The sequence below is a fragment of the Capra hircus genome, chromosome 22, assembly GCF_001704415.2.
Source record: "Capra hircus breed San Clemente chromosome 22, ASM170441v1, whole genome shotgun sequence".
NCBI classification, from domain to species: Eukaryota; Metazoa; Chordata; class Mammalia; order Artiodactyla; family Bovidae; genus Capra; species Capra hircus.
Genome location: NC_030829.1, coordinates 49,507,785 through 49,527,947, shown reverse-complemented (window position 1 = coordinate 49,527,947; position 20,163 = coordinate 49,507,785). Strand labels below are relative to the sequence as shown.

The window sequence follows — 20,163 nt, the reverse complement described above, 5'->3', positions numbered from 1 at the left end:
TCCCAGAGCTACACACGTCTGCAGTATAAAACAAATACCCCCTTTAACTTAACACTGCCTGTGTAAGGAATTACTGAGACTAAAGCTGCCGCCAAGAAATGCAGCTTTTCTCTACCTGTAACTGTTCATGGGAAGCACTTCTGTCTTCACCATTTCCTGGACTGAAGATAAAATCAATGGTTTGCACAGACTTTCACAGAAGCCACTGCATTCACTCAAGCTGTGAGCGCTGTTTCAAGCAGCAGGTGCTTTCTTTTTTAAAAAAATTAATTTATTTTTTATTGAAGGATAATTGCTTTATAAAATTTTGCTGTTTTCTGTCAAACCTCAACATGAATCAGCCATAGGTATACATATATCCCCTCCCTTTTGAACCTGCCTCCCATCTCCCTCCCCATCTCACCCCTCTAGTTGATACAGAGCCCTTGTTTGAGTTTCCTGAGCCATACAACAACTTTCTGTTGGCTGTCTATTTTACATATGGTAATGTAAGTTTCCATGTTACTCTTTGCATACATCTCACCCTCTCCTCCCCTCTCCCCATGTCCATAAGTCTACTCTGTGTCTGCTTCTCCATTGTTGCCCTGTAAATAAATTCTTCGGTACCATTTTTCTAGATTCCATATATATGTGTTAGAATACTGTATTTATCTTTCTCTTTCTGACTCACTTCACTCTGTTTAATAGGTTCTAGGTTCATCCACCTCATCAGAACTGACTCAAATGTGTTCCTTTTTATGGCTGAGTTTAATATTCCACTGTGTATATGTACCACAACTTCTTTATCCATTCATCTGTCGATGCACATCTAGGTTGCTTCTATGTTCTAGTTATTGTAATAGTGCTGCAGTGAACATTGGGGTACATGTGTCTCTTTCAGTTCTGGTTTCCTCAGGTATATGCGTAGGAGTGGGATTGCTGGGTGATATGGTGGTTTTATTCCTAGTTTTTTAAGGAATCTCCATAATGTCTTCCATAGTGGCTGTATGAATTTACATTCCCACCAACAGTGCAAGAGCGTTCCCTTTTCTCCACACCCTTTCCAGCATTTATTGTTTGTAGACTCTTTGATGAGGGCCATTCTGACTGGTATGAGGTGATTTCTCATTGTGGATTTGATTTGCATTTCTTTAATAGTGAATAATGTTGAGCATCTTTTCATGTGTTTGTTAGCCATCTGTATGTCTTCTTTGGAGAAATGTCTGTTTAGGTCTTTTTCCCACTTTTTGATTGGGTTGTTTATTTTTCTGGTATTGAGTTGTATAAGCTGCTTGTATATTTTGGAAATTAATCCTTTGTCAGTTACTTCATTTGCTATTATTTTCTCCCATTCAGAGGATTGCCTTTTCATCTTGCTTATAGTTTCCTTTGCTGTGCAAAGGAATTAAGTTTAATCAGGTCCCATTGTTTACTTTTGTTTTTATTTCAGTTACTGTAGGAGGTGGGTCATAGAGGATCTTGCTTTGATTTATTTCTGCCTATGTTGTCCTCTAAGAGTTTTATAGTTTCTGGTCTTACATGTAGGTCTTTAATCCATTTTGAGTTTATCTTTCTGTATGGTGTTAGGAAGTGTTCTAATTTCATTCTTTTATTTGTAGCTGTCCAGTTTTCCCAACACCATTTATTGAAGAGGCTGTCTTTGCCCCATTGTATATTCTTGCCTCCTTTGTCAAAAGTAAGGTACCCATAGGTGCATGGATTTATTTCTGGGCTTTCTGTCTTGTTCCATTAGTTTATATTTCTGTTTTTGTGCCAGTACCATACTTTCTTGATGACTGTAGCTTTGTAGTATAACCTGAAATCAGGAAACTTGATTCCTCCAGCTCTATTCTTCTTTCTCAAGACTGCTTTGGTTATTCGGGATCTTTTGTGTTTCCATATGAGTTGTGAAATTTTTTGTTCTAGTTCTGTGAAATATGCCATTGGTAATTTGATAGGGATTACATTAAATCTGTAGATTGCATTTGGTAGTATAGTCATTTTCACAATATTGATTCTTCCTAGGAACAATTTCAACAAAAATGTTCAATCCAGGAACATGAAATGTCTCTCCATCTGTTTATGTCATCTGATTGCTTTCATTAGTGTCTTATAATTTTCTGTGTACAGTTCTTTTATCTCCTTAGGTAAGTTTATTCCTAGATAATTAATTCTTTTTGTTGCAGTGGTGAATGGGATTGATTCTTTAATTGCTCTTTCTGATTTTTCATTGTTAGTATATAGAAATGCAAATGATATCTGTGTATTAATTTTGTATCCTGCAACTTTGCTAATTCACTGATTAGCTCTATTAATTTTCTGATTCTATCTTTAGGGTTTTCTGTGTACAGTGAAAGCTTTACTTCTTTTCTGATCTGGATTCCTTTTATTTCTTTTTCTTCTCTGATTGCTGTAGCTAGGACTTCCAGAACTATGTTGAATAATAGTGGTGAAAGTAGACACCTTTATCGTGTTCCTGATCTTAGGGGGAATGCTTTCAGTTTCTCACCATTGAGAATAATGTTCGCTATAGGCTTATCATATATGGCCTTTACTGTGTTGAGGCAGGTTTCTTCTATGGCCATTTTTTGAAGAGTTTCAGTCATAAATAGGTGCTGGATTTTGTCAAAGGCTTTTTCTGCATCTATTGAGATGATCATATGGTTTTTATCTTTCAGTTTGTGAATATGGTGTATCACATTGATTGATTTCCATATATTGAAGAATCCTTGCATCCCTGGAATAAACCCAACTTGATCATGGTGTATGAGCTTTTTGATGTGTTGCTGAATTCTGTTTGCAAAAATTTTGTTGAGTATTTTTGCATCTATGTTCATCAGTGATATTGGCCTATAGTTTTCTTTTTGTGTGTTGTCTTTGTCTTGTTTTGGTATCAGGGTGATGGTGGCCTTGTAGAATGAATTTGGAAGTGTTTCTTCCTCTGCAATTTTTTGAAAGACTTTTAGAAGGATAGGCATTAGCTCTTCTCTAAATGTTTGATAGGATTCTCCTGTGAAGCCATCTGGTCCTGGGCTTTTGTTTTTTGGGGAGATTTTTTATCACAGCTTCAATTTCAGTGCTTTTAATTGGGTTGTTCATAATTTCTATTCTTCCTGGTTCAGTCTTGGAAGATTGAACTTTTCTAAGACTCTGTCCATTTCTTCCAGGCTGTCTGTTTTATTGCTGTATAGTTGTTCATAATAGTCTCTTATAATCCTTTGTATTTCTGCATTGTCTGTTGTAACCTCTCCTTTTTCATTTCTAATTTTGTTGATTTGATTCTTCTCTCTTTTTTTCTTGATGAGTCTGGCTAAAGGTTTGTCAACTTTGTTTATCTTCTCAAAGAACCAGCATTTAGTTTTATTAATCTTTACTATTGTTTCTTTCATTTCTTTTTCATTTATTTCTGCTCGGATCTTTATGATTTCTTTCCTTCTACTAAATTTGGGGAGGGGGGTTGTTCTTTTTCCCATTGTTTTAGATGTAAAGTTAGGTTGTCTATTCAATGTTTCTCTTGTTTCTTGAGGTAGGATCGTATGGCTGTAAACTTCCCTCTTAGAACTGCTTTTGCTGCATCCCATAGGTTTTGAGTTGTCATGTTTTCATTGTCATTTGTTTCTAGAAAGTTTTTGATTTCCCTTTTGATTTCTTCAGTAACCTGTTGGTTATTTAGAAACATGTGTTTGTGTTTCTTACATTTTTTTTCTTGTAATTGATATCTAGTCTCATAGCGTTGTGGTCGGAGAAGATGCTTGATACGATTTCAATTTTCTTAAATTTACTGAGGTTCGATTTGTGACCCAAGATGTGGTCTTTCTGGAGAATGTTCCATGTGCACTTGAGAAGAAGGTGTATTCTTCTGTATTTGGATGGAATGTCCTAAAGATATCAATGTATCATCTCATCTAATGTATCATTTAAGGCTTGTGTTTCCCTATTAATTTTCTGTTTTGATGATCTGTCCATTGGTGTGAGTGGGGTGTTAAAGTCTCCTACTATTATTGTGTTACTATCAATTTCTCCTCTTATGTCTGTTAGTGTTTGTCTTATATATTGAGGTGCTCCTATGTTGAGCAAGCAGTTTCTTTGTGAGTGTATGGGAAGGCGGACAGCAGACTGCCCTCACTGACATACTTTATTTCTAATACTTTTGCATCTAATAGCTGCTTCTCATAATCACTTAAGAAACATTGTTTTTATGTGGCTGGAACTATGTAATTGGATTTGGCGATAACAAGCCACCACCAGATTTTCACTTGCATCTCACGTTCATTGAATGCCTGAGCCGCAGCATCTTTCCTGAGGCAGAAGGACTTTTACCAGTGATGTCTTGAACCCAACCCTTACATTTCCCAGAGCATATCAGTTTGGTTTCTTCATCAGCAGATTCCAATAACAAACTGCTATTTTGTCTGCAGGCAGCTATTGGTTGTTACAAATCCTGCTGTGTTGGCATTTTGGTCTACAAAAGACAGTAGGGACTTCTCTTTTATCCAAGCATCCTTTTAAACATATAATAGTTGTCACTCCATTTTATTTCAACATGTTCTAAGTATTTGACAAGGCAGTCCCCCAGATCTCCTGTATATCACGTAATTTGTCTTTTGCCAATAAAGATTTTCATTCTGAATTTCATTTAGAGTACCTAATTATGGCCAAATATGAACAACAAATCCAAAATACCATGGCTTGTTTGTGTTACTGGTAGTCTGACTAAATCATGCTGACTGGCTGTGGTGCCACTTTAATCACACAGTCATTGACCACATAGGAGTGCAAGATACCAGAAACATGTCCACACTTATATTTCACCTTGTCTTCTCACCACACCTGTGAAGTAAATGCAGAAGGGGGCTGTTAGCACCTCATTGTATAGATGGGAGAAATCAAACCTGTAGAAGGAATCAACCTGCCTAAGGTCTTAGAGTGAATTGATAAAAGAGCTTGATTTAGTATTTAACCTTCCTGAATTCAGAGTTCTAAATATAGTCACCCCCTGATGAAGATAGTTTTTAGGCAGCATTGAAGAAGAAAGAAAAGAAAAATATTTTAATGTATGCAGTGGGACTGGCAAAGAGGTTTAGCTAATTATCAAAGGCTTATGACAAGGTGGAAGTCCTCCTTCTGTCCCTTTCATTACTGTGGAGTCACACAGCATCCCACAGGCCAGAGGGGGAAAGTGCAGTATAGGCTTAGGAGGGTGGGAGCGCCGGGCCGCCGTCAGGGCGTCATGAAGAGGAACCATTTATAATCCATATCAAGTCTGCTAGTTAGTTCCATCAGCATAGTTCATAGAACTAAGTGTGTCATTTAAATGGAGTTTAATTTGGAGTCTAGTCAATAAAGAGATTTCATTTGGAAGCAGTCTCCTAACATACATCCTGCATAAAAGGCCCTAGATAATTGAGGCCTGAAATGTGAAAAAAGAAAAGAGAGAGAGAAGGAAAATGCTGTGACGTGTCTTCAGATGTCCGGGAAGTGGGCTGTTAGACCTGCCCACAGGCAGGGACTGTTTTCCAGTGTGGCTGCAGTCCCAGCCCCACCTGCCTGGAGACCAGCTGCATCCTGTGTTGCCCCTGGCTTCCAAAGGTAGCTGGTTCTTCTCCAAAGGGCTGCTTCACCTTTGTGTTTTCTCCCCCAGAATCCCGCCGCATCCTGCTTCCAGTGGTTCTCCATCACATCCATCTTCACCTGAGGCAGCAGAAGGAGCTGCTCATCTGCTCAGGGATTCTCGGCAGCATCTTCTCCATCGTCAAGACCAGCTCTCTGGTAGTGGCCCTAGACCTGTGCCACCCCCGGCCCTAAGCTCTGTCCCCGTCCTGTGTCAGTTTAACCAGAGGCAGACCAACAAAGATTATTTTGTTCACTTCCCAGTCAGAGAAGCTTTCATCAGTGACAAGAAGGTGCCCAAGTGAATGGAGGCCTGCCTATGTGTGCCCAGCAGGCTTCTCAGCATAACACAGTCTTGCTATTTAAAAAAACAAAAAACAAAAAAAGTACTACCGTAAATACACCCAGAAACATAGTCATCTGTAGTACCAGAAAACCCCATCCCGTGCTGCTTGCTCTGTTTCTATCAAAAGACATTACTTCTGTATTCCTGGGAGTGTTCTGAGGATACTCAGGCACGAACAAGCACAAGGAGGCAGGCCCAGGCTGAGAGGCAGCTTGCTCATTCAGACTTTTCTGTCAGCTTCCTGGCAGCTTGATTCCACCCATATGGCATTCCTATACCAAGCCAGATGAGACACGGTATACGAGCGATGCACGTTGCCCACAATAGTTCTCAGCCTCATGGGATGCTGGAACGGCACTTCAGGGCTCAGGTTTCAGCTGGTGGTGCTCTTGCCTATTTTCCTTCTTCTTTATTTTTAGTTTTTTAGAAGAGACCCATGTTAGAAGGGAGGGGAGATAAGGAAGGCAGAAAAACATGTATCAGGCATGGATAAGGGTAGGAATTTATTTTAATTATGTTATATGTTTATACTATGGAAGAAATGAATATTTCTTTTAGAAAACTATAGGAAAGTATAAACAAATTTAAAATAAGACTGAGTCTTTATTTACACAATCTTCCTAAGTTGAGATAAGGTTTCTGGAGAATAAAATTTCAAGTGCATTTAAAATAAATACCAGGAACCAAGTGATACAAACATAGGAGGTTAGGTTGTCTGTGAAGATAGCATGGGAGAGGTGCAGAGAAGAAAAAATGTGCTTGGTTTGAACAGGATGCAAGGACTCAATAGGGTGCTGTGGTATCTGGTATCCCGACTTAAAGGACCATCTGGTGATAGCGGCCCACCTTGGCAGAGCGACTATGATGGCTGCAGTGGCCCTTTTGTTTGCTCTTGGCTCCAGGCAAGGCCCGGCAGCTCTCCTTCCCACCAGGCCTCAGAGAAGCAACACCAGGCACATAAGGTGTACTGGTGACCCAGGGTCAGGGGATGGGAGGCTGGTTGCTAAGGGAAAGAGATAAATTGCAGGGGAAAAGCAAGGGGAGGGGAGGGATGAAAAAGGAATGGGAGCAAGTGAAAATCTGAAGGAAGTGATCTGGTTGTATTTGTGGGGTTAGAGACTAACCCCACAGCTACTCAAAGAGCCATCACAGGTTTTAAAAGTGTTATAATTAGTTCAGCAAATGAGGAAGAAGACTGTGGTCCCAAGAGCCTTTCAAATCTTTCTTGCAGAATGGGACTCAGTAAAACTACATTGAATGGACAGCTGGCCGGGGGAAGTGGGGGGGTGCTGGTGTTGGGGGGTGGATGAAATTTAAGCTCCACTGAAGCATAGATCTTATCTTTCTTGATCACTTGTGTATGCTCAGGTCTTCAAACAGTTACTGGCCCATGGTAGATACTTAGTGAATGGTGGGTTGATAGATGGAGGGACATTTGGACCGGCGATAGTATAAAGGGACTGGAGAAGAGGCAATGGGAATCTCTTTGTGAGATCATGAAAATCAGGCTGTAGGATGTGGATTGCATGTGAGAGATCCAGAAAAAGATAGCACAGACTCTTCCTAAAGTCAGAACTTACTGACTGGGCTGCAGCCCTCAGTGAGGAAGCATACTCCATTATTTTTGTGAGGCTACCTTAGAGGGACACACCGAGACCAGGGTCTTTCTGGTCGACCAAGGAACGTGAGCAGGAATGCCGAGGAGCTAGAGGGAGCATGTCTGAGCAGCAGTCAGGCCTGGCAAAGAGTGAGGTCACGCACAGAGGAAATGGTCCTGAGGAAAACTGCAATGCTTCTGTGTGCATTAGCAGTAGGGAAGCTGCTGCCTCCACACCCTGTGGTGTGAACTCTACCATTTTCTCAGAGAGATAGTCAGCAGTGTTGTGCTCTCTCCTGACTTTTCTAGGAAAATCAGAGAAGACATTTAACTTAGGATCTTCGTTTTGTCCTTGTGTATCAAGATTAATACATCTGCCTGCGGTTCAGAACTGCAGGTGTCAGGGTGTTGCTGTGTGAGGCTCAGTCTCCAGCCCCCAAACCAGGGCAACAGCGGCAGGTGTGCCTCCCTTCCTCACAGAGCCGTTGTTCCAGGTTCCTTGACACTGCATGCCAGTGAGGCTGGGGGCTCAGTGTTGAGAGCTAAGTCAGAAGACCACTCCTGACCGTGGCTGATGTAGTAAGTACTGTCCACTGCGCGTCAGCCAGCCTGGCGCTGACGCTGTGCTCTCTCACTGCTCGCTCCAGGAGGCAGATGTCATGGAGGAGGTAGAAATGATGGTGGAAAGCCTCTTGGACGTGCTCTTACAGACTCTGCTCACCATCATGAGCAAATCGCATGCGCAGGAGGCGGTAAGAGGGCAGCGGTGCCCGCAGTGCACAGCGGAGATCACTGTTAGTAACTAACATTCAGGTTTTCTTGCTTTCTTTTCTAACCCGGGGCTCCTCCACACGGAACCTCATCTCACATCACACCACCCTCATCTCAGCTTCCCTCCCTGCATGGTTGTCCGCATGCTGCCCTTTTCCCCTCTCCAGTCGGACTCCATCTCCTCGCTACGTTCATGCTCAGAGGAGTGTACTTAGGGACAGGCCCAGGGATGCTTCCTGTCCTGTTTTCCTGCACACAGTCTCCACTGGCCTTTGCCTTTGGACCAGGTCACTTTCTGTAATATGGAATAAAGCAGAGAATGAAGGTGACAGCTGTCGACTGTTCCTTCTAGGAGCAGGCTCTCGCCAGTGATGTGTGCACCACAGTAATTTTCTCACAGTCTGCTTGTACCTACAAATTAGTTGCTTTTGGCCACAGTTCAGTTCAGTTCAGTTCAGTCGCTCACAGTATTTGTATCTAAATGTGGAGCATCAGGGAAAACATGATGAGGTAGAATGACACTGGCATTGTTGGACAGTGATCTCCCATGATCCAACTAGGAGAGAAACAGACTGGGAGAGCTTTGCAGGAGAGGCAGAGAGACACCCCCCAGACCCCCCTGTTCCTATGCAGTGTGCACTTCTTAGCCCTGATGTTGGGACATGATAAACAGCTTGCTGGGGATCTTCCTGTTGGCAGTTGGGAGACTACAGTGATCCCTTTGTAGAAAAGCTCCTGCGGGAGCAAGTCAAGCTCCATCAAGTTAGGGAGAGCAGAGAGCAGATGTGTTCAAGACCATATGGGCTTGGAAAGAACGTCTGCTCCCTTAGGAACTCCTACGCAGGATACTCTCACTATAGGTAACAACATGCTCCCTGGCATGTCCTGGTAGCCCATCCTTCTAACCAGCAATGACGCAGTGCTGGCTGTGGGCCAGACCCTGCTTTTGCACTTTATAAACAGTAACTCACTAGCAATACTAAAGAAGTGATTTATTTCATATACATCTAATGAAGATAACAACAGTTTATTGAGCACTTCTTTATGTGCTGGCCTTTTTACTTAAATGCTTTATGTACATTAATGCATCTGATTCTCGAAACAAATTATGGCTTATGTCCATTTCTTCAGATAAAACTGAGGTTCATGTACCTGTATATATTTTGCATACATGTATGTCTAATAATTTCATGAGTCACAAAAGGATTGGAGAGACTAAAAAAGAGTTGTCATAGTCCCACAAACTTAAAAACATTTGAAAACTGCCCAAATGAAGTCATTTTCCCTCCATCTCTTCTGAGAAGGCAGCCTTGTAAGAGGAAACCATGCTCAGCTGCCCCATGACAGAAGTTTCCAAGAGATGGTAAAAGTCTTTGGAGTCCTTAAGCCAGGGTTTTCATCTGCATACCCCAGTTGGAACCTGAAGAAATTTTAAAGACTCATTTTTTTTTAATCTTTAAATTTTTACTTAAAGCCATTAGCTCATCTTCTCAGAAAGGTCAGTTTTAAAGCCGTTAGCTCATCTTCTCAGAAAGGTCAGTTTTGACTCCTCTGCTTTCCTGAGGGTCATGTTGATCTACTGTGTTCCATCTCCAGCAATCACATGTCAGCTCTGGGAGTTCCCAGAGGAGATCCTTGTATAAAGACTGCTCCAGCCCAGTGGGATGGGCAGAGTCCAAATTCTGTCCAGAGAAGTCTGAGCTCCTTGTTCCCAGGGACCCCTCCAGACTTTAGTATGGTGCCCTGGCAGCGTATAATGGCAAAGGACTATGCAGCCAAAAGTTCCCTAGGGAAAAAACTAGAATATCTGTCTCGTTTGGCTGTACTTCTTTCTTACGGGCTAAGATTTTTCAATTAGCCCCATGCTGCAGCAGTCTTATTAAAATTCCCAAGCCCTCCAGGCACCCCTTTAGCAGAAAAGAAAATTCATTTTCAGGGCCAGAGTTGTCACCTTCCCTCTCATGATCATTGGGGCCATCTCAGACCCTTCCTTCTCTCCTTGCCCTCTGTGGATTGGGGGAACACAGCTCTTGTGATTGGCTTTGCTAAGTGTATTTTGGGTTGTTCCCCAGGGTGAGTATGTGTCCTGCCTTCTCTCGCTGCTCCGCCAGATGTGTGACACGCATTACCAGCACCTCCTGGACAACTTCCAGAGCAAAGATGAGCTCAAGGTAGGCTGAGAAACACTGACCTTTCACCCAGGAAAGGAAGCACGCAGCTAAGACTGCCCAGCAGTTTTTCCCCCTGCCAATAGAGAAGTGCAAGTGGCCTGCCCTGCTGAGAGTGGAAGATTTACCAGCCTCGCTTTACAGCTGACTATATGGCTTCTAAAAGCAGATAGCCAGCAGTGTTCCCATATAGCCAGACCCCAGGAACGCTGGCAAGTCTTCCCTGACTGATCGCAACCTGTGACCATGTGCCTCTAAGAGACACTTCTCTGGGCCACACTGATTATCAGTCAACCAGGACTCTTCCCTCTCTTATAAACACAGCAGTTGAGTTGTAGGTTACCCATGAAACAGGCTTCACTGTTTAATAACTGTAGTGATAATAATAATAATGACAACTTTTCTTCAGTAAAATGTATTTCTGAAAGATTCATATTTGTAGAAAGCAAATACAAACACTGTCCATTGGCTATCACTCTGGATCTAGAGCACTGAGGGACAGATAGTCCAGAGAAATGGGCCCATGGTCCAGATGACAGGAGAGTGTTCCCAAACTTTGAAGGGTATCAGCTGCTGGCAGACTCCAAGGGCTTGTGTGTTTGCATTAGAGCATGCTACTGAGTTCATCCTTGGATAAAGGAACTGTTGTAAACTTTATGTCTATACTTCGCCTCCATCCAGAGTCAAGTCACTTGTCAATATTTCACAGTAGTGCACTATACTGTTTTCCATTTGTGTAATCTTTATTAATCATATGAGTTAATCAGTATCACTAACACATTAAAGTATCACTAACACTTTCTGGTGTTTGATCTGGCCTACCTTTCCACAGATATGGGTCTCTGTAGATTGTTATCCCTAACTTACTGCAGTGAGGCCCGCGTGTCTTCTCAGAGGGATGAACTTGACAGCCCTTGAAGTGAGCCATAAGTTAACCAGGGCCTGGAGCTCATATACAGGTCAAGCAATGCTTGAGCTGGGGTGTAGAGCTTGAAAATCCAGTCCTGACTCTTCTAGATCATTTTCATTGTATGTGTGTATGTTTGTGAGAGAGAGAAGGTCACTAACCAATTCTCAATCAGAAGCATCATTCTCTTACTTTTCAATTAAATGTTTGTTTTTATCACAGCAGTATGTATATACGATTTTAAAAGCCAAAGCATCTTACAAAGTGTGTAAATAAAACTGGTTCCTTGGCTCAACCTCACCACGTCTACCTACTACTCCCGCAAAGCAGCCACTTTGAACTCTTCTTTTGTTCTTCAAGTAGCTTCTACTGCCATTTAAATTTTTAAAATTTTTAGTTATTGTTTATTTTCTTCTTCCCACAGAAAATGAGACTGATTCTCCTGAATCAGCAAGCGTTTCATTAACCAGTCTTTGCACTGTTCTCATTGCTTTCATGGAGAAGCACATTTTTGGAGATACTTTCTCATCTGTCCCTGAAGTGCTTCTCCAGTCCATGTGTTCTCAACACCCAAGAAAACAAGTCTTACAATCAAGTGCTCAGGGGCCATCCCCCACAGATTGAGACCAGTGGTTTGGATGCCATGTCTGCTGGACCTCCTGTGTTTTGGCCTTTAGGCACTGGGCTGAGCAGGTATAGAGCTGCATCTCTTCTCCCCAGTTTGGGACTGGCCTGCGGCAGTGGCCAGACCTCACTGCCACGCAGCCCTCTAGGAGAAAAGCAACTCGTGAAGGGAGCCAGAGTGTCACCCACTGGTCCTCTCTATTCTCATGATCTAGAGGTCAGAGAACCTGTTGAGGAGGTATGTGCTGCAGTGGTAGAGGGGGCGTCTCACATCAGATTTTCCTCTCGGCCCAGGAATTCCTGCTGAAGATATTCTGCGTGTTCCGGAACCTGATGAAGATGAGTGTCTTTCCTCGGGACTGGATGGTGATGAGACTTCTTACAAGCAAGTGAGTGTGGAAGGGCCCTGCGCCAGCCTCAACGCAGCTGTCCCCAGACTATTACATGTGAGAGAAGAAGCAAGATGGAAACTTGTCAAGGTCAAAGCTGTGGGGACAGAGAGGAGAGGGTTCAAATGTGAAAGTGTTTGGAAGCACAGTCAGCAAGACTTTGCTATTTACCAAAGTTCAAGGAGGAGAAATAGTCAAAGATAGTTCAAAAGTAGAGTCTAAGTGCCTGACAGATGGTGTGCTGGTAAGGGTAGGAAAGGAACTTTTATGAATGGGAACTGTGATACCAGAGGAGGGCTCCTGCCTCAGGAGGGCCTGCTCATTGGCCTCTGTTGCTCTGTGGTTTCAGGCAGCATCACAAGCTTTCCTCTTGACTTGATTTGTGTTGTCTGCCAGACACTGCTCAACCTCCACAGCTAGTGCTAATTACCCACCCAAGACTACGAGGCTCTGCCCACCTCTGACACTGGCCACAGAATTCACTCCAAGGTTGACCCCACTTGTCTGCCCCATTCATATTTCTGCCCTGTGCTTCTCACTGGCAAAGCGAACAAGCCATGTGGGTGGTAGGGTGTTTGCTTGTTGGGTCCCCCTATACTCAGGAGAAGGCCACTTGGCATCCACTCTCTAGCCTACTGCCTCCTCCCTCTGATTGGCCTTTTATGTAGGCATTATGCAGAATGTAGTGAAATTATTTGTGTCAGATTTATTAGCAAGGTGTCAGGATGGTCTTTCTACTCTGTACGTTTTATAGTGCTCTTTTTTTTCTAAACTGCAAACATTTCATACAGAACAGAAGAATGGTTATAAACAGTGTTGCAGAGATATTTCCTTAAATAGTGGATTTTCCATTTGACCCCCTCTTGTTTCTGTCTCTTAGTTCTACTCAGCACATCAGGCTCTCCAGCCCATTCTGCAGGAGCAAGCCTCTTCTTTCAAGGCTTTTACTTTTCAAATTTATTTGCTGGTAATGAGTCTCTCTAATGCACTGTTTTTGCCTTGCCCCTCTTCTGCACCAAAGCTTAGGTGGTCATTGTTAGGTGTAAGCTCCTTTGCCAGGCATCCGATGCCCTTGGTAATTAAACCCTTACTCACCTGTCGCGCTTCACTTTCTCTCTCCCTTAACCTGTGCTCTTGACTCTAGCAAGCCAGCCTCCCATTAACCCTTAAATGTGCCCAAGCAAAAATTGAGAGTGATATTCTAGATCAAAGGCTGAGGTCAAATTACTTACACATGAAAATAACAGTATATGATAAAAGTAGAGATTTAATAACTGTAAATCCCTGTTATCAAGTGGAGTAATAGAATAATACTCTAAGTTCTCTGTTGGTCATAATACAGGTTCATTTTCTTAAGATCCCAATACTAGAATCACTCTTTGAACTGGAAGAAGCCTGAAAGAACCATGAAACCTTACTCCCCTCCTTTTATAGGGAAACTGTGGCCAAAGAAAAGTAGTCCCAAGACCAGATATCAGCAGAGCTTGGTCTAGAACCCACTAGTAGGGCACTTCTCCACAGGGGTTTTTTTGTGGTGTTTGTGCCATGTATTCCTCTCACATGGGCTTCCAGGTGGCTCAGGGCTAAAGAATCCACCTACCAATGCGGGAGACATGGGTGCTATCTCTGGGTTGGGAGGATCCCCTGGAGAGGAAAATGGCAGCCCCCTCCAGTATTCTTGCCTGGGAAATCCCATAGGGAGAGGAGCCTGGTGGGCTACGGTCCATGCGGTCGCAAAGAGGCGGACACAGCTGAGCACGCACACGCATCCTTCTCCCTTAAAGTCACATCTTACACGAGAGCTTCTTGTACTCAGGAAGCTTGCACATGGGCCGCAGACCGCGAGTGCTAAGCTGCAGGGTGCCAGTGCCAGCCCTTTAACTCTCCGACGCCTTGTCCCCTGCAGTATCATAGTCACCACTGTCCAGTACCTGTCTTCTGCGCTGCACAAGAATTTCACAGAGACAGACTTCGACTTCAAGGTAGGAGCTCCTGAAATCCGTCACTATCTTTGTAATAACCACAGAAAGCCAAAAACCAGACTCCCTGTTTTTATTTTTGTTTTTGTTTTACTTAAAACAGCTGTAGGTCAGGAATTTGAGAAGGATTCAGCTAAGTGTCTGATAGGTGGCTAGGGGCTTTCTTTATCTGTGCATAGTATCAAACAGCTTCCAGGCTTGATAATGATTAGAGTATAACCTAAGAAACCCCTCTTGGAGGTGCTGGGAGCCAGAAACCCATGAGTTTGTTTTCCAGTCCAGAATCAACACTGTTGGTTTCAGAGAAGTCAAGAAAGCAGGGGAAAGTCCTGTTTGTAAAAATACTTTTCTAAAAACCAAGATCTTAACACTGAAATGAATTCTGCGCTACATGCATATATTTAGAATCTCTCCTTGCAAGGTTAAGAACTCAGGCTGTCACATATTTCCTCTTTCTCTCTCTCTCTCTCTAGGTGTGGAATTCTTATTTTAGCCTGGCAGTTCTGTTCATAAATCAGCCAAGCCTTCAGCTAGAAATCATTACTTCCACCAAGAGGAAGAAAATTCTAGATAAGTAAGACATATGTCTCTTATCCATCTTCCTACATGTGCCCAGATGGGGTTATGTTTCCAGGAAGGGCTCCTAGAGACGTCCACAAGGTTCTCATTGAGGTGGCTTCCCAAGGAGCCAAGTGTAAGAGCTCAACTGAGAGCAAAATGACTTTGTCTTTTGGAAAACGCTAGAAACAGAGCTGAATCCTGGCCTCCTGTCTTCCTGAACCTTCTTGTGCTCATAGTTGCTTCCTGTGTTCTATTCCCAGGTATGGGGACATGCGTGTGATGATGGCTTATGAACTCTTCAGCATGTGGCAGAATTTGGGTAGGTCTTTTCTCCACACTCTTCCCTTACACATATTGTGTAGCCAAATAAGAAGTTACAAGACTAATGACTTCCTCCAGGTTTTATGAATGTTAATTCAGACCCAAGAGATCTTCACATATCTTTAGCATAACACCTCAGATGGATGGTATAGTGTAGCACATGTGCACAAAGCCCTTGGCAGGGAGAGTTAAGCTGAGAAATAAGACCCCAGCGATACATATGCACAGACCCTTTTTTGAGAACAAAAGTCAAAAGGAGAAAAAGAAGATGAGGCTGTAAGAATATAAGTCTGAGGCTCTAAGAGTATAAGATCCTCTGGGCTGTCCATGTCCCAGTCCAGATGTCACAGGCCCAGAAGCACAGTCAGCACATGAGCAAGGGCAGCTGTTCTTTTTAGTAAAGATTGAAACCCTCCTTGGGTCTCTGGCATTCAGGCATTCAGACAAGGTTCCCGCTGCCAGGTGCATGTATGAAGGGAACTGCCGCATCTAGGTGAGACTAACTTTAGTCTCCTTTCTTTCGACAGCTTCTCTTTGCTGCTTCTTTAATATCCAGCACTTTGAATCTTGAAATTGTCAGGTTTTGGTGGAATCCTTGGGGTGCCCTGGTAACTAGGTGGGCTGTCCTTTGCTTCTGTCAGCTGCTTAGATAGGCCTGCCTGGATGCCAGAGAAGCTCCTGCTGTTCTTCCCAATGAGAACTGCTTTCAACTAAGCTCTTAACTCTGAAGTCTTAGGAAGGATGGCCATAAAATCTCATAGTCCTCCATCAGTCATCCTAGTCACAACCCTAGAAGCAGCAAGCGAGATGCAAGGCATTTCTGCCAGCCCTGGGGCCTTCCATCCCTGAGTGGGGCTGCATTTCCCCAAACCAGCTCTCTAGCTTCAGTGCTCATACCCTCTGCATCCAGCACAGTCCAGATATAAATGTTCACCCTGAAGTTGATTCTGAAATTCCCAGAAACACAAGGGACCAGCACTATACCAAATACCAAGATTGGAATATGCAGAATCTGCCTCCAGGCTAGCTAACACTTGGTCCTTAGGTAGGCTTTCAACATGGAAGAATTCAAAAACCATGTCAGATTTCCCCCAAGAAAGCCATTGCTACCTCATTGTTTTTGGTGGAAATGATATTTTCTAGTTCTCAGGAACTGATTTTGCTTGATGCTAACAGTCACTGCACAGGCCCACAGTTTGTCCCCTGAGTCTCTGAAGGACGGAAAACAGAGCTCTGGAAGACAGTTCACTCTGTTTCACCTTTACAAGGAAGAGACAAGTTCTGTCCCATAGTCTTGAAGACTGGCCCTGGATTCTGGGAACATGCCCGAAATGACAGGCTAGTCACAGGGAAATTCATATCACATTCTTCCCATGGACAGGCCTCATTAAGAAAATTGAGAGATGAGCCAAGCTGGTTTGAATAAATATAGTGCTACCATCAAAAATGCAATGTGAAGGCAAGGGGTGGGATCGGAGATACACGTAGAGAGTCTCTCAGCCAGTCTGTCAAGGTACGGCTGTGCAGGAGCCTCCTGCTAACTCAAGAGGGGACTCTTAGGCACATTTGAGCACTGATGATGAAAAGCCTTGTGGACCTCAGACCTCTAGCAGACTGAACATCCTCATCACTTAAATGCCTCTGGGCTACAGGCAGAAACCCCAGGGTCAGTACAATGTATTTAAGTAGAAATTGATGAATTTTCCTTGCTGAGTAAATACTGTGAACAGACTATTGGAAACTATTGCAAGGTACTCAGAAATCCTATTCTATCTAGAGTAGTGACTCTGCTCTTTGACCTCAGAATGATTTTCAGATACTTTGTAGAACCTCCCAGCAAATTCTTTGGAAAGAACTTGTGCCTGTTGAATTTTCTTTCAACTGGACTGAGCCAATTTAGTCTGCAAACTCTTAAAAAGCCAAGGGAAGGGACTATCTCAGAAGCCCACAGAGGAGAGCTTTCTGTATTCTCTGATGCTCCCAGTGAAGGTCAGATCAAGCGCTCTGGCCCTACTCGGGAAGCTTCTGTGGCTGGAGCATAAACTTTTATCTGCTGGGTTGTGTTGTTCAGGTGAACATAAGATCCACTTCATTCCGGGAATGATTGGCCCATTCCTGGGTGTGACACTGGTCCCACAGCCTGAAGTGCGGAATATCATGATTCCCATCTTTCACGACATGATGGACTGGGAGCAGAGGAAAAACGGCAACTTCAAACAGGTGAGACCCACCCCCCAGTGGTGTTAGGGGTACTCTTCCCTGGAATGGACCCCTTTTGCCCTGACACATGATGCAGATGGCCAGGCTGTAGTTCTGCTGTCGTTCTTGGCTGTCTTGAGTCCCATCCAAGGGCTTCCCTCCCTTGCTGGCCAGAAGTGATTTGTGGATTTTCTTCATGAAGTGCTACCAGAGAAGAATCAGAGGAAAGGAACCGCATCATGTGAAAGGACTTTTCTGATCAAGGAGAGAGTGACTGAGACTGTAACCTCCCAACTTCACTCAGAGGGCACTCCCAGGAGTATGTTGTCTTTTCTCTCTGGAGGTTCCCCAGTGTGTATGGTCCAGGCATTTCTGTGGCTAGAGCCCAGACCAGAAAACTTTTCAGAGCTGAGAACTTCACAGACTCCTGCACAGAGGGCTGGGCCCATGAGGGATAAGTGCTTGGTTTCTGACCGAGTGGCTTCAGGCTGTGCCTCTGGGCAGTTCCTCTGCCACCCCTAAAGTGGAGGAGAGGGCCCCTGCCCTTGTATCTGTAGCTCCAAGGAATAGGACTAGGAACAACAGATAGAAAACAGTGGTGGTAACACCGATTTTAGCCAATAAAAGGAATAACTTGCTCGCAAAAAGTGATTTGCTATCAGCTGGCCTGCTTTCAGAGATGCGGAGGTCCTCTCTGTTGGTGGTTCTCAAACGGAAGCTCCCTGGAGTCCTCTAGGGGAGAGTTCTCTGTTGCCTTAGGGACTGTAATCACTCCCCTCTAAGCTCCCTGCCAACTCTGTGATTCTGGGGAAAACCAGTGGTCTTAGAGTGAGTGATTCTAACACTGACAACAGACAGGGCAAACAGTAATTTTTAAATTTTTATTTATGTATTTTTATATTTACAAAGAGTAAAATTCACTCTTTGGGATTTACAGCTCTGTAAATTTGGCAGACACATGAAAGTCATGTAACCACCATCACAATCAAGATTTTAAAAAAATTTTTTTAATTCCTAAAATTTCCATCTCACTACTCCTTTATAGTCAAACTGTTCCCCTACCTTTAACCTGTGGCAACCATTGATCTTTTCTCCATCACTGTCATTGTGCCTTTTCCAGAATGTCATGTAAAGGGAATCATGTAGACTGTAGCCTCTTGAGACTGACTTCTTTCACTTAGAACAGTATGATTGCATCAATTATCTTTGTTGTTATTCAGTCGATCAGTCGTGTCCAACTCTTTGCGACCCCTTGGACTGCAGCACACCAGGCTTCCCTGTCCTTCACCATCTCCCAGAGCTTTCTCAGACTCACACCCATTGAGTTGGTGATGCCATCCAATCATCTCATCCTCTGTCATCCCTTTCTCTTCCTGCCTTCAGTCTTTCCCAGCATCAAGGTCTTTTCTAGTGAGTTGGCTCTTCACATCAGGTGGCCAAAGTATTGAAGCTTCAGCTTTAGCATCAGTCCTTCCAATGAGTATTCAGGACTGATCTCCTTTAGGATTGACTGGTTTGATCTCCTTGCAGTCCAAGGGACTCTTATGAATCTTCTCCAACACCACCATTTGAAAGCATCAATTCTTTGGTGCTCAGTCTTTTTTATGGTCCAACTCTGTCACTGTTTATGCTTTTTCCCCATCTATTTGCCATAAAGTGATGGAACCGGATGCCATGATCTTAGTTTTTTGAATGTTGAGTTTTAAACCAGCTTTTTCACTCTCCTTCCATAAATAAAAATTTCACCTTCATCAAGAGGGTCTTTAATTCCTCTTCACTTTCTGCCATAAGGGTGCTGTCATCTGTATATCCGGCAATCTTGATTCCAGCTTCTGCTTCATTCAACTGGCATTTCGCATGGTGTACTCTGCATATAAGTTAAATAAGCAGGGTGACAATATACAGCCTTGATGTACTCCTTTCCAATTTTGAACCAGTCCATTGTTCCATGTCCAGTACTAGCTGCTGCGTCTTGACCTACATAGAGGTTTCACAGGAGGCAGGTAAGGTGGTCTGGTATTCTCATCTCTTTTGAAGAATTTTCCACAGTTTATTATGATCCATAGTCAAAGGCTGTAGCATAGTCAATGCAGGAGGCAGGTAAGGTGGTCTGGTATTCCCATCTCTTTTTAAGAATTTTCCACAGTCAAAGGCTTTATAGTCAACGAAGCAGAAGTAGATGTTCTGGAATTCTCTTTTTCTCTGATCCAGCAGATGTTGGCAATTTGGTCTCTGGTTCCTCTCCCTTTTCTAAATCCAGCTTAAACATCTGAAAGTTCTTGGTTCATGTACTGTTGAAGCCTTGCTTTTAGAATTTTGAGCATTACTTGGCTAGCATATGAAATGAGTGCAATTGTGCAGTAGTTTGAATGTTCTTTGGCATTGCCCTTCTTTGGGATTGGAATGAAAATGGACCTTTTCTTTTCAAGAACATTGGTTTTATAAAATAAAAGTAACTCCACAGACCTGAAATGTTCAGTATCACCAATTATGACGTTATATTTGAAGACCTTAGCATTTTGTGTAACCTAAAGACATGGATTTTGCATACATTGATCTTTAGTGTCGTGTTTTAGATTTCTCAGTTTCTGTTAGTAACTTCTCCCTTTATCAGCACTACAGAGAGTGAGGAAGTACTGTTCCTAAATCCTTCCATCACCAGTTCATACTAATACAGAAGTTCTAAACCTGGAATAGGCCTCAGAACGACCT

General features: G+C 43.2%; 1 protein-coding gene across 7 annotated transcripts in view; it reads left to right on the top strand.

The window, feature by feature from the left end:
- Positions 1–20,163, top strand: part of DOCK3 (dedicator of cytokinesis 3) — a 301,031-nt gene that overhangs the window by 237,836 nt on the left and 43,032 nt on the right. For 6 of the 7 annotated variants that reach the window (XM_018038220.1, XM_018038222.1, XM_018038219.1 and 3 more), the window contains exons 25-32: positions 5,621–5,748; positions 8,180–8,326; positions 10,376–10,474; positions 12,297–12,391; positions 14,298–14,373; positions 14,844–14,944; positions 15,192–15,250; positions 17,324–17,472. In XM_018038220.1, coding sequence (XP_017893709.1) covers positions 5,621–5,748; positions 8,180–8,326; positions 10,376–10,474; positions 12,297–12,391; positions 14,298–14,373; positions 14,844–14,944; positions 15,192–15,250; positions 17,324–17,472 — 854 coding nt within the window. The remainder of the gene's footprint in view (positions 1–5,620; positions 5,749–8,179; positions 8,327–10,375; positions 10,475–12,296; positions 12,392–14,297; positions 14,374–14,843; positions 14,945–15,191; positions 15,251–17,323; positions 17,473–20,163) is intronic. The other variant, XM_018038221.1, reaches the window with a different exon arrangement.